At 54.4% G+C, this 11,153-nt stretch overlaps 1 protein-coding gene across 1 annotated transcript in view; it reads left to right on the forward strand.

Moving 5' to 3' along the window:
* Nucleotides 1–10,706, forward strand: part of GRAMD2A (GRAM domain containing 2A) — a 37,578-nt gene extending 26,872 nt beyond the window's left edge. The window contains exons 4-14 of the mRNA XM_044925372.2: nucleotides 1,759–1,842; nucleotides 2,687–2,744; nucleotides 3,098–3,173; nucleotides 4,239–4,342; nucleotides 4,940–5,038; nucleotides 5,165–5,236; nucleotides 5,762–5,824; nucleotides 6,803–6,947; nucleotides 7,183–7,282; nucleotides 8,169–8,273; nucleotides 8,528–10,706. Coding sequence (XP_044781307.1) covers nucleotides 1,759–1,842; nucleotides 2,687–2,744; nucleotides 3,098–3,173; nucleotides 4,239–4,342; nucleotides 4,940–5,038; nucleotides 5,165–5,236; nucleotides 5,762–5,824; nucleotides 6,803–6,947; nucleotides 7,183–7,282; nucleotides 8,169–8,273; nucleotides 8,528–8,531 — 910 coding nt within the window. The 3' untranslated portion in view covers nucleotides 8,532–10,706. The remainder of the gene's footprint in view (nucleotides 1–1,758; nucleotides 1,843–2,686; nucleotides 2,745–3,097; nucleotides 3,174–4,238; nucleotides 4,343–4,939; nucleotides 5,039–5,164; nucleotides 5,237–5,761; nucleotides 5,825–6,802; nucleotides 6,948–7,182; nucleotides 7,283–8,168; nucleotides 8,274–8,527) is intronic.
* Nucleotides 10,707–11,153: the final 447 nt, after the last annotated feature.

Genomic DNA, 11,153 nt, shown 5'->3' on the forward strand with positions numbered 1-11,153 from the left:
CCAACTGGTATCCCTTGCATTGGAAGGCAGATTCTTAACCACTGGACCACCAGGGAAGTCCCTTATGGGTTATTATTGATCATCATACTTTATATATTTTATATTTCTTGTATTTTCTATAATAAGCTTTAAAAGCTGAAGGTTTTGGGGGGAGTCTCTGTGAAATGTGTAGTGATGGACCCAAATAAATCCAGAAGTTAACTCTAGGAGCACACATGCACCCTCAGTCATGTCCGCCTCTTTGCAACCCCATGGGCTGTAGCCCACGAGGATCCTCTGTCCATGGGATTTTCCAGACAAGAATACTGGAATGGGTTGCTGTTTCCTCTTCCAGGGGGTCTTCCCAGTCCAGGGATGAACCCATGTCTCCTGAGTCTCCTGCATTGTGGGCAGATTCTTTACTGCCGAGCCACCTAGGAAGCCCTAGCTTTAGGAGTCAAGGGGTCAAATCAGTGGCACAACCTGTCACTTTGCAAGATTAGGAAATACATGATACGTGCACCAAAATTCTCCATAAGGTTGAGGACAGAGGTCACCAGCCCACATGGTTGGGCCCATTTGGTGGGTGAGATCGTCTTGTTCCTTGCCGTGTGACACCGGTACAGCCTGCCCCTTGGCGGGTTTCTCAGTTTCCTATCTCTACAATGGTAGGGTGGGAGGCAGTCAGGTTAATAACCTTGAAGGGTCTTGGCAGATCTCGGCTGAGGCGATAACTCTGTTCTTTTTTTAAATTTTATTTTTTAACTTTACAATATTGTATTGGTTTTTGCCATATATCAACATGAATCCGCCACAGGTATACACGTGTTTCCCATCCTGAGATAACTCTGTTCTTGAAGAAAACTTTGACATTATCTGGTTACACAGCTGAGAAGGATGGAGTGCTGGGATCTGCAGGTTCCAGCTCCTTACCTGATGAGAGACCAGTGCACAAGACCCTGTTACCTATTCACGGCCACCACATTGCCCTGCCTTGGTCACCCTCTCTTCCCATCACCCCTGGGCTCACTCAGCTGGTTTGCCTACTCAGGCTTTATTGATTCCTAGTATTTCTGCTCTGGAGGAGAAGGAAAGGGTGAACTCTAGGCTTTGGAGCTGTTTATTGGAGGCATGAACTGCAAAGCCTTTGGGGACCTCCACCTGCCTGGGGAGAGGTGTCTCCCCCCTGCCGGGCCCTCTCTGTGGGACATTTTTGAGATGGTTTGGCTCTCAGGGCTGAGCTACCCTGACGGTGTGAAGGTGTTAAGGCCACTTCCTGGTGTGGGGCAGCCCCGCCCCCCCAGCCCACACTCACCTGTGGGCTGTTGTTCACACACACATCTGTGCCGCATCACCTGCTCAGCCTTGATAAGGCCTCCAGTGCTCAGAGTCCTTTCCCAGAAGCTGGGATGTTTATGGTAATACTGTCTGGGCGCTCTGAAACTTTTGCTTTCAGGCGTGAGCAAGTCTCAGGGTCCTCCCTTCCAGCTGCCTTCTTAAGAGTGGGGCTGGCAGCTCCATGGGAGGCTGATTCTCCTTCCGACCCAGGCATAAACTGGACTTCAGGCTTCCAGGAAGGCCAGTGAGACTCCTCTCTCAGCTGCTCCGAACCCCTGCCTGGGGAGCTGCCTCTAGACTGTGACATCTCCAGCCTCCCCTGGAATAGCAGGGCCAGCATTGGATGGGGAGCAGAGGCTTCTGGCCTGGACACGGTGGAGCTGGCCAGGAAGGGTATCCCCAGAGACCCTGCCTTCCTGATGAGGGCCCGTTTCTCCTCAGCAACCAACAGATGCATGGGAAGACGGCTTCTCTGAAGAAGAGCACGGAGAAGCTAGGCGGGGTCCAGAGAGCCCAAGACACCAGGTGAGGCCCATTTCCCAGACATACGTCCGATTGGAGGTGGGCAGCCCTTGGGAGGTGACCTGTAAGAAAGGGGGCCTTAAGGCTGCGTCATGGGGTCAGTTTGGGCAAAGGCTGCCCGGGGCCTCTTCCTCCCACTCCCAGGCCTAGCCCAGGGCGCTGGGACCTAGCAGAGTCTAGGCTTCTCGGGTTACCATCCTCCTCTCTGCCCACCTGTCCTCAGGCCAACCTGGACAGGGCAAAGGTTTGCGTTTCAGCAAACCACCCCCCACTCCACCTCTGCCAGCTTTGGTAGCCTCCGTCAGGTCAGGCTAGTCTGCCCAGCTCCCCACTGCAGAGCTGCAGGCCCAGGGAGGCGGCTGCAAGGAGGGCAGTCCTGCCTCCTCCATCATGGCCCATGGCCAGGCCCCAGAGCTGTGAGTCTGACACCTCCACCCCACCCACTCCCCATACTGAGCTCCATCTCTGGCCTCCTGCTCATTCATCCTGGGCCTGCTCCTCAGCTTGTCCCTTGGGCAGAGAAACAGGAGCGGGTTTTTGACCCCAGGGGTGGTCGGCTCTAAGCATCTCTGGGAGGTGAGGCTCAGGTTGCCTATACCTTCTGGGGCTGCGGGGTGGCTGCGCACAGCTGACCCCTCCCTGTAGCATGAGTGTCCCTGCCCAGGGCGAGCTCTGTGCTTGCTGTGCTCACCACTTTGCTGTGGCCCCTGGCGACAAGCCCTGGTCTCCAATCTCTGCCCCAAGCTGGTGGCTTGAGGCCAGGGCAGCACTGGCACCAAGGATGCATGTTGGCGGGGGGGTAGGATTCGAGGTTCCTTGCCCCTGCAATGGTCTGTCTCCTTTGCAGCCTGTACTGGCCAGAAGGCTTGAAGGGTGAAGATGTGAAGAAGTGCAGACAAGAAGGGGTAAGTGTGTGGAGGCCAACTTCTTACTACCTGCTGGGGGAGGGGGTCCTAGGCTGCCTGACTTTGGTGGCTGTTGACTCTGTGGCCACAGGAAACCTGGTGGATGTCCCCTCCTGGGTGGGTGTTGTGTGCCCTTCCCGTCAGGGGCTGCCTGTTAAGACCCCGTGTCACCAGGACACAAGCTGTGCTCAGAACTCAGCCCTCCTCACCCACTGGCTGCTCACCTGCTGCTTTACGGCTAAGACCCTGTAGGTCCCCCATGCCCTGTGGCCTCATTTCCTGGTGGCTGGAGCAGGGTCCTCCAGTGGTATGATCTCCCGGGACTTCTCAGACCCAGCTCCTGTGTTTTCCAGATGCTACTGAGTAAATACAACCAGCAGTACCACAAGCTGTTTAAGGACATTCCCTTGGAGGAGGTGGTTCTCAAAGGTGAGCTGCCTCCCTGGGATGGCAGGACAGGCCATCCTGCAGTGCCCAAAGCCCAGGGCCTCTCCCCCCAGAACCTCCAGGCACAAGTTCAGCCATGGGAACTGGCTGCCCTTTGAAGTGGTTAGTCTTTTTTTTCTTCAGAAGTGTGAGAAGATTGGGCTGATTTGAGACATGGAGTTGAATTGTGAAAGTTTTCTTGAATGTCAGGGCTTCCAAATCTCATTTCTGTTCTGCTTTTATCAGTGACTATTCTTTCCTGCTCAGACCTCTCAGGGAGTGTGTCGGAGCATTTGCACAAACAAGGCCCTCTCTCCAGGGAAGAGCAGGGCAAGAGGTTCTGCCTATGGGGGTGAACATCCAGGTTGGGGGACAGTGCAGAAACCTGGCAGATCTTTTGGGACATGGGTCGAGGAAGAGGAAGGATCTAGCAGTCTGGAGGGGCAGGTAGAGTAGTTCAGTTCAGTCACTCAGTCGTGTCCGACTCTTTGCGACCCCATGAACCACAGCACGCCAGGCCTCCCTGTCCATCACCAACTCTCCCAAACCCATGTTCATTGAGTTGGTGATGCCATCCAACCATCTCATCCTCTATTGTCCCCTTCTCCTCCTGCCCCCAATCCTTCCCAGCATTAGGGTCTTTTCAAATGAGTCAGCTCTTTGCATCAGGTGGCCAAAGTATTGGAGTTTCAACATCAACATCAGTCCCTCCAATGAACACCCAGGACTGGTCTCCTTTAGGATGGACTGGTTGGATCTCCTTGCAGTCCAAGGGACTCTCAAGAGTCTTCTCCAACACCACAGTTCAAAATCATCAATTCTTTGGTGCTCAGCTTTCTTCACAGTCCAACTCTCACATCCATTCTTGACCATTAGGGGTGGTCAGGATTCTCAGGAAAGGATACAAGGGTGCTGAGGGAATGGGTGATTGGGGCCTGGGATTGGGGAGGGGACTGAGGAGTTCAGTTCCCGAGGTTGGACTCTGGACTCCTCTGGGTGGGAGGACCCAGGCCCTGGGGCTCCTGGCCAGGCCTTGCTCACGGCAGTCTCATTCGTGTGACTTCCCAGTGTGCTCCTGTGCCCTCCAGAGGGACCTGCTTCTCCAGGGCCGGCTCTACATCTCCCCCAACTGGCTCTGCTTCCATGCCAGCCTCTTTGGCAAGGATATCAAGGTAGTAATAAGTGGTAAGGCCTCAGCCCAGGGAGGAGAAGCCCCCGCCCTGTGGGCACACCTCAAGTCAGACCTGTCCCTCTGTACTCTGGCACTTGGTGAGGCCTCTCACTGCGAGGCATTCTACCCGGCGTCAGGGCAGTAGCCCCACCCCTTCCAAACAGGGCCTCGATTGAGACTCCACATCTGGCCTGAGCAGCCTGAAGAGTTCACTGCCGAGGTACTCTGCTTATGGGGTACCTCCTAAATGCCTTCACAAATCGAATGGGATGTCACACTTTCGGGGCCATTAAGTGGCCAGGTGGTGGCTCAGGGAACTCTTACTGGAGTATGGGATTCACCAGGGCAACCATCTTTGCCTCGTAGATGATGGAGTAAGAGCCTAGATTGGAGTGTGCTGCCTTTGGGGTGGGAGATAACTGGAAGGGAGCCCGCATGAGGTGGTGAGAGGTTCAGATACTCTCCTCCATGGGCCAGACTTGTTCATGGTGTTCGTGCTTGGCTCACTGCCAGGTGTGGCTGGGGCCCTAAGCAGGAGGCAAAGGGACCATGTCCTTGGAGGTGAGTCCTGAGAGAAGCCTGCCTCTTCCCCCATCAGGTGGTCATTCCCGTCGTGTCTGTGCAGATGATCAAGAAACACAAGATGGCACGGCTCCTTCCCAATGGCCTGGCCATCACCACCAACACCAGCCAGAAGGTCAGTAAGTTTCTGGGCCAGCGTGCCCTTGTGTGTCTCCCTGTCCCAGCCCCAGGAGTCCACAGTCTGACCCTGGCACTCTCCCATCTTTATGTACCTCGTGCCTTTCTGTTTTCTATATTCCAGTATGTCTTTGTGTCGCTGCTCTCCCGGGACAGTGTATACGACATGCTGAGAAGGGTCTGCACCCACCTACAGGTATGGAGCCTGGGGCAGGGCTGGGGCCCAGGAGATTGCTCAGGCCTGGACTGAGGTCTTGGGACGTGGGTGTTGGGGGAGGTCGGCCCACCCTTTGGGCACAGGGAACCAAGGCAGAGAGAGGGGAGTAACCGGCTCAGGCTCAGCGAATCAGAGGCAGTCCCTGGACTGGGCGTCTGTGCTAGTGTGCTTGTCTCTCTGAGGCCATCGGGCCCCTGCGTGTCCCACGTGCAGCCCTCACTTTTGCTTCCTGGGTGCAGACGGACGGGAGCATGAGGCCGCTTCAGCTCTCTCTGGCCTGTGCTGAGGAAGGGGGAGGGCAGCAGTGTGGGGGAGTACATCCCCTTGGATTTGCCCTCTGCTTCAGGATTAACTAGGGATCCTCCCTGCAAACACTTTAGACTCCATCTGGCCCAAAGGGCTCATTTGGAGGTGAAGCTCTCTTGGAGAGTGTTAGTACTTCCCCACGTCTGACTTTGGCTGTTCCATGATAGACAGGTAACCCCTGTTCCCTTCTGTCCCCAGCCTTCAAGCAAGAAGAGTCTGTGTGTAAGAGAATTTCCAGAGGAACCTGAGTGCGAGTCTCTGGTGAGAACTAAGGCTGGGAGCAGAAGATGCTGGCCTGAGATTGCCCATGGCTTTGAGACTTCAGGGCCTCCTGGTGGGGCGCCCACAGTGCAGAACTGGGGCACCAGGCTCAAGAGCCAGTGGCATGCTGTGTCAGGGTGTCCCCAAGACCCACCATGCTCCATGCCGTGCAGAGTCCTGGGCAGATTATGTTGACATTCTGAGGAGAACACATGGCCAGCCCCTGGAACATGGCCCACGTTGGACCCCCACACCTTCGTAGGTACAGGGCCAGCAACCCATCCTCTTCCCTTTAGTGGAGTCAGAAGGGCCTTCAAGGGGCTGGAGGTGTCCCTGAGATAGAGCTCTGAAGGCTATCATTCTAGAACACAGGCAGGCTCATTGTCAATTTGCCGAGGTCCTGGCCCTTTCTTTCGCTCCCAGGATCCTGGGTAAGTAAAGTTTCTAGGGTAGGAGTGGGGGTGAGGGGGTAGCAAGGACTCCAGGGTGTTTTGAAGTCTCTGTCTGTAACTATTAAGTGTTTAGCCAAGCATGTGATATGCACAATGCCATGCAGGGGATGGAAGGCTATGTTCCCATTTTTATTGATGGGGACCTTAAGTGCCCCTGCCAAGGGCAGTGATGTACTCAGAGCCCAGATTAGCAGGAAGCACGACTTATTCCATCTAAGATAGAGAGCGCGAGCTCTCCTGGACTCAGCTGATCTGAGCGCGCACCTGGGTTGCCTCATGTCCTGGTTCTACACTAGCAGTCTTCAAAGAGGCCGTCCCCTGGAAGAGTGGCTGGTCACAGCAAGGAGCAGATGCGAAATGTGATTGCTGTGCTGTGGCTCCCCTGCTTCCGGGTATCTGCTTTCATGCTCGCTAGGCATCCATGCTGATAATATCTGGAAAGGCTTTGATAAACCTAGTGTGGATCCTTAGGGCAACTGAGATCTCAAAGGCCAAGGTGAGACAGTGTCTCCTGCCTTCTCTGCAGGAAGCCCTCATCCCCGAGATGAAGTGGAGGAAAGTGTGCCCCACCTCCAGGTCCGTGTCTCTCCCAGATAGCATCCCTTGTATCTCTCGGGCATCCATGGAATCCACGGACAGCTTCTTCCCCTCCAGGGAGCCTCTGGGGTCTGGTGAGTTCAGCGTGCTTGTCCATGGCACCTGCTTGCAAAAACAAGCTTTTCTGTCCTCCCACTTCAGTGCAAAGAGGTCATCACAGCTAGGAGGGTTTCTGAGGGCAGTTTCTTTCTTTCTGTAAATCCATAACGGAAAGCCGAGAGCTCAAGTGGCTTCAGAGAACAGGGGTTGGCAGTGGGCTGGGGACTTGTCTTCTGCCCTAGGAAGATGCCGAATGCTGTCCTTTTGCAGAGATCTCCGACTGTGAGGAGGAGAAGCTGGAGGAGGGGCCCACGAGCAACCGGGAGCTCAAGCTCTGGGATTACCCGCTCCTGAAGGTCTTCTTTGTGCTGTAGGTGACTGGAGAGTGGGGGGTGGGAGGACAGACGTGACCCGATCTGCCTGGGTGTGTGGGTGTTTAAAGCCGGTGCTTTGGTGTGTGGGGAAGTCAGTGTCCAGAGTGAGGGAGAAGGTTCTGAGTCAGCTGTAAGCTCCTGGGTGGTGGGGGTGGCCATGCAACAGCCCCTTCCGGAGCAAGATAAAGTATCTCCGGTTTTCATTCCTTCAAACTTGTAATTTAGGGTTAAGGCTGTGGGGAAGGGGAAATATTTGAAACTGTTGAAGAAAGAAAAAGTTGCAGAGGATTGGGGAGGGAGGGGTCTGCAAAGTCTGAGAGGCCTGTCAGCTAGACCAGGGGAGGGCCATGGCCTTCCCACTGCCTACCACTGGGGTGTTTTCTGGGACACCAGGCTTGTCTGTCACTCGGCCTAAGAGCTAGTAGAGCAGTGAGCTTGGTGGGATGTTTTATGAACAGCTAGCCAGCCTCTCTGATTCCCTCGCCTTACCTTGGCACCTTCCTCTGGGTCTGCTAGCAGGGTTTTGACTGTCAACCTCAGCATTTGCCTGGGGGAAGGGCTACCACCTGAGGGGGTAATCTTAGTGGCCTCACAGGGCAGGTGTGGGACCAAGGTGGCTGGTTAGAGGGAAAGTGGGCTCTGCTGAAGGACCCAGAACTCCTGTGGGGCTTCAGGGACACTTTCATGGGGACAAGTCTCAGGACCCCCTTGTGGCCTCTGGGAAGAAAGAGGCCCAGGTCTGAATGAAGCTGTAGGCAAAGGGTTCTTCAACTCCTCCAGTTGCAGGAACTAGCTTAGTTCCACTCCTATGTTTGGTGATCCTGTAGAAATGCCCCCTTTCTAGAAGAGAGACTCACCTCCTCCCTACCCCTTTTTCTCCAGGATCTGCTTCTTGGTCATGTCTTCATCCTACCTGGCGTTCCGCATCTCCCAGCTAGAACAGCAGTTATGTTCCCTGAATTGGGGCGGCTCGGTCCCTGGGCACAGGTGATGCCCCTTCTCTTTCTCATGCTTCTGGGATTGAGGGTGAAGGACAGGAGCCAACACCCATGGCCAGGCTCCTTGCTAGTCTGGTTGGTCTTGGCCTTGCCCTTGAGCTGGTTTGTTGGCCCTCAGCGAGGTTGGGCAGGGTATGCAGGGTACACAGACCCCACCTTGACCTGCCCTCATGGGCGGACCCACTGACTTGTCTGTCTTCTAGGCCCTTTGTCTGACCTGTGTGCCATCTCTCCTGTGTGCAGGTAACAGCCACTTGGCCTTTGACCCCAATCCTCCAAGAGGAATGCTCTGGGTGCTAAGGTACCACCACCGATGCCCTTGGTTTGTGCTGCCGCTGTGTTGAGACCGAGTCAGAAAGAAAATATTGCAGAATCCTTCTCCTCCCCGGAGCTCTTCTTCCTCCTTAAATGAGTGGTCTGAAGTACCTGTTTACAAAACTCCTGCAATTTTGGGACTGAGATGGAAAGCCAAGTTTCTGGAAATAGACAAGGAGTTCTGTACACTAAGCTTTAGCAGCCACTTATGAAAAAAAATTTTTTTAACTTGCTCCTTGGAAACAGTTCTGACACACAGGTAGAGCATTTGGGACCACTGCAAGGGACAAAGGCCATGCTTTGATATCAAGCACATGGCCCACGCCAGTGGTGGGACAGCGGCCAGAGCCCAACTTGGCAGTGTGGGCTCCACTCTCTTCCAGCATATTGTGCTCTCACTTGGACCCCCGAGAGTTCCTGTTCTGGGGCCCAAAGGGTTTCTCTGCAGGTGGCCAGGGGCCCATGCAGGGCAAACTGGAGGCAGTGAGGTGAGCTCTGAATGAGGAGAGGAGGTCTGTGGCCAGGATTCTAGCCAGGGGTGTGTTCATGGTCTGTGCAGAGGCTCCGTTCTGGCCCCTCTTGAGGAGGCGGGCTCAATCTGGGACCACACGACTTGCAGCAGGGGAGAATGGCAGCGGCTGTGGAGAGAACAGAGGGCCAGCATTCTGTGTCCTCAGTTGCTGTTTCCTGGTGAGACAGAGGGAGCGGAGCTTTTTTGATCACTGTGGTCACAGACCAGGTACTCAATCTTCCCCTGGTGTGCTCAAACATTTCCAAGGTGCCCCATGTGAGAAGTGGGGGATGGGAAGGGTAGTGCTTTGATTGGCGGTCTCCCCTTGTACTCCCTGCTTCACTGCCTGGATTTTGAGCGTGGCCAATGGCAGCCTGATGGGCTTGATGGTGTTGGGCCACCACGGGGCAGAGCTCACTATGTCACCTGCAGGCCATGCAGGAGGGTCGTCCACACCTTGGGCTCTGTTCTCCATGAGTAAAATGGAGGTGTCCAAGGTGGGCCTGTGACTGCAGGGACCAGGCCAGGGGGGTCTGATACCTTTGGAAGCAAGAGAGGTAGAAGACAGGAAGAAGGGACATGGTGGCTTTGCCTTAGAGACTCCTCCTCCTCTGACAATGTCTCCTCAATGCTACAAAACTTCTGTGCCTTAAAACTCTCCTGGGACTCCGATCTGCCAAGACAGTGTCTTTGGAGGTGCTGGAAAGGCCTTAGTGAGGAGGCCAGACGTATCAGGGAAGGTCACTGATGATGGGTGGGTGGGGTCAGAAATAGCCACTTTTTCCCTCTTCAGACACCTGAGAAGTTAACTGGTGGGGGTGGGGGTGCGGGTATCCTGGTGGAAATTATTTACTGTGGAGTGTGACTGTCCTGTTTATGACAAACCCAGATGAAGACTGGAGGGACTGACAGGAGGTGATAACTTCCTAAACTCAGGCTGGAGGTCTCTCCATCCCAGGCTCTAGGATCGTGCTCAGAGCCTGGCCTTGGGGGATACTTTCAATCAAGATGTATGTCTCAGGTACAACTCACGGCTCCATTCTCCCTGCAGCGCCACGCTGGATGCATGCCCGTCCTATTTTAGGAACCAGCTCCCTGTTTTCAGGGAAATAATCCTACTTGCCCCAATGCCTCCCCTCCCTGGTCCTTGCTGAAGGGCAGGGAGAACAGGCCTATTCTCTGAACCTTGCTGGGTTGAGCCAGAGGTCATGAGAGGTGCCAAGTCATGGGTGGCTATGCCAACATGATGGTGAACCTAGCCTCCAGTCTCCATGCCCCGGGCTCAGAGAGGGCAAGAAGCGTGCAGTGGGGGTAGGTGGCTGTGGAGGCCCTCTTGGGGCCCGGAGCTTTGAGTGACTGCAGTGTGCCTGTCCCTCTGGAGGGCCCTCTGTTTCTTCCTTCTGTTCCCCAGCCTGTTCCTTTGGCCAGGGTGCCTTCTGTTGTGCTCAGTTATAAACCATGTGTATTTATGCAGACCTGCTTGCATTGGCAGATGCTTCTCTAATTCCTTGAGAATTTGGTTCAACTGTCCTTCAGTTGTTCCACTATGGCATTAAACTTTGAAAATATTTTAAAATAAAAATCTGATTTTTCTAATCCTGTGGTATGGAAAGTTCATTTTTAGGTTTTGATTACTCACTAAAGGTACTCTTACTGACATATTTGGCACCAAGGAGACTGACGGGGCCCAAGTCATTCCCAGAATCCCAAGTACTCTGCAGATCTCATGGGACTTTAGCTGAGCTGACTCACATGGCAGGCATAAGGGATGGTTTGGATGGCCACAGCACACAGCACAGCGTCCTGCCTTGGCTGGGTGGACACTGAGAATGCTTCCCCATTTCTGCTGGGCACTCCAAAGCAAGGTCTGTGGGTCAAACAGTACTGTGCTCCTGACTCAGGAATTAAAAGTCAAACTCAGAGTGAGGAAACTCCTGTGTCCTTTTCTATGATATCAAGCCCAGATTTCGGGGGTTAAAGTCCAATTTGGGAGACTTCCCTGGTCTCCACTGGTTAAGAATCTGCTTGCCAATGCAGAAGACA

Source organism: Bubalus bubalis, chromosome 11, assembly GCF_019923935.1.
Source record: "Bubalus bubalis isolate 160015118507 breed Murrah chromosome 11, NDDB_SH_1, whole genome shotgun sequence".
Classification (NCBI taxonomy): Eukaryota; Metazoa; Chordata; class Mammalia; order Artiodactyla; family Bovidae; genus Bubalus; species Bubalus bubalis.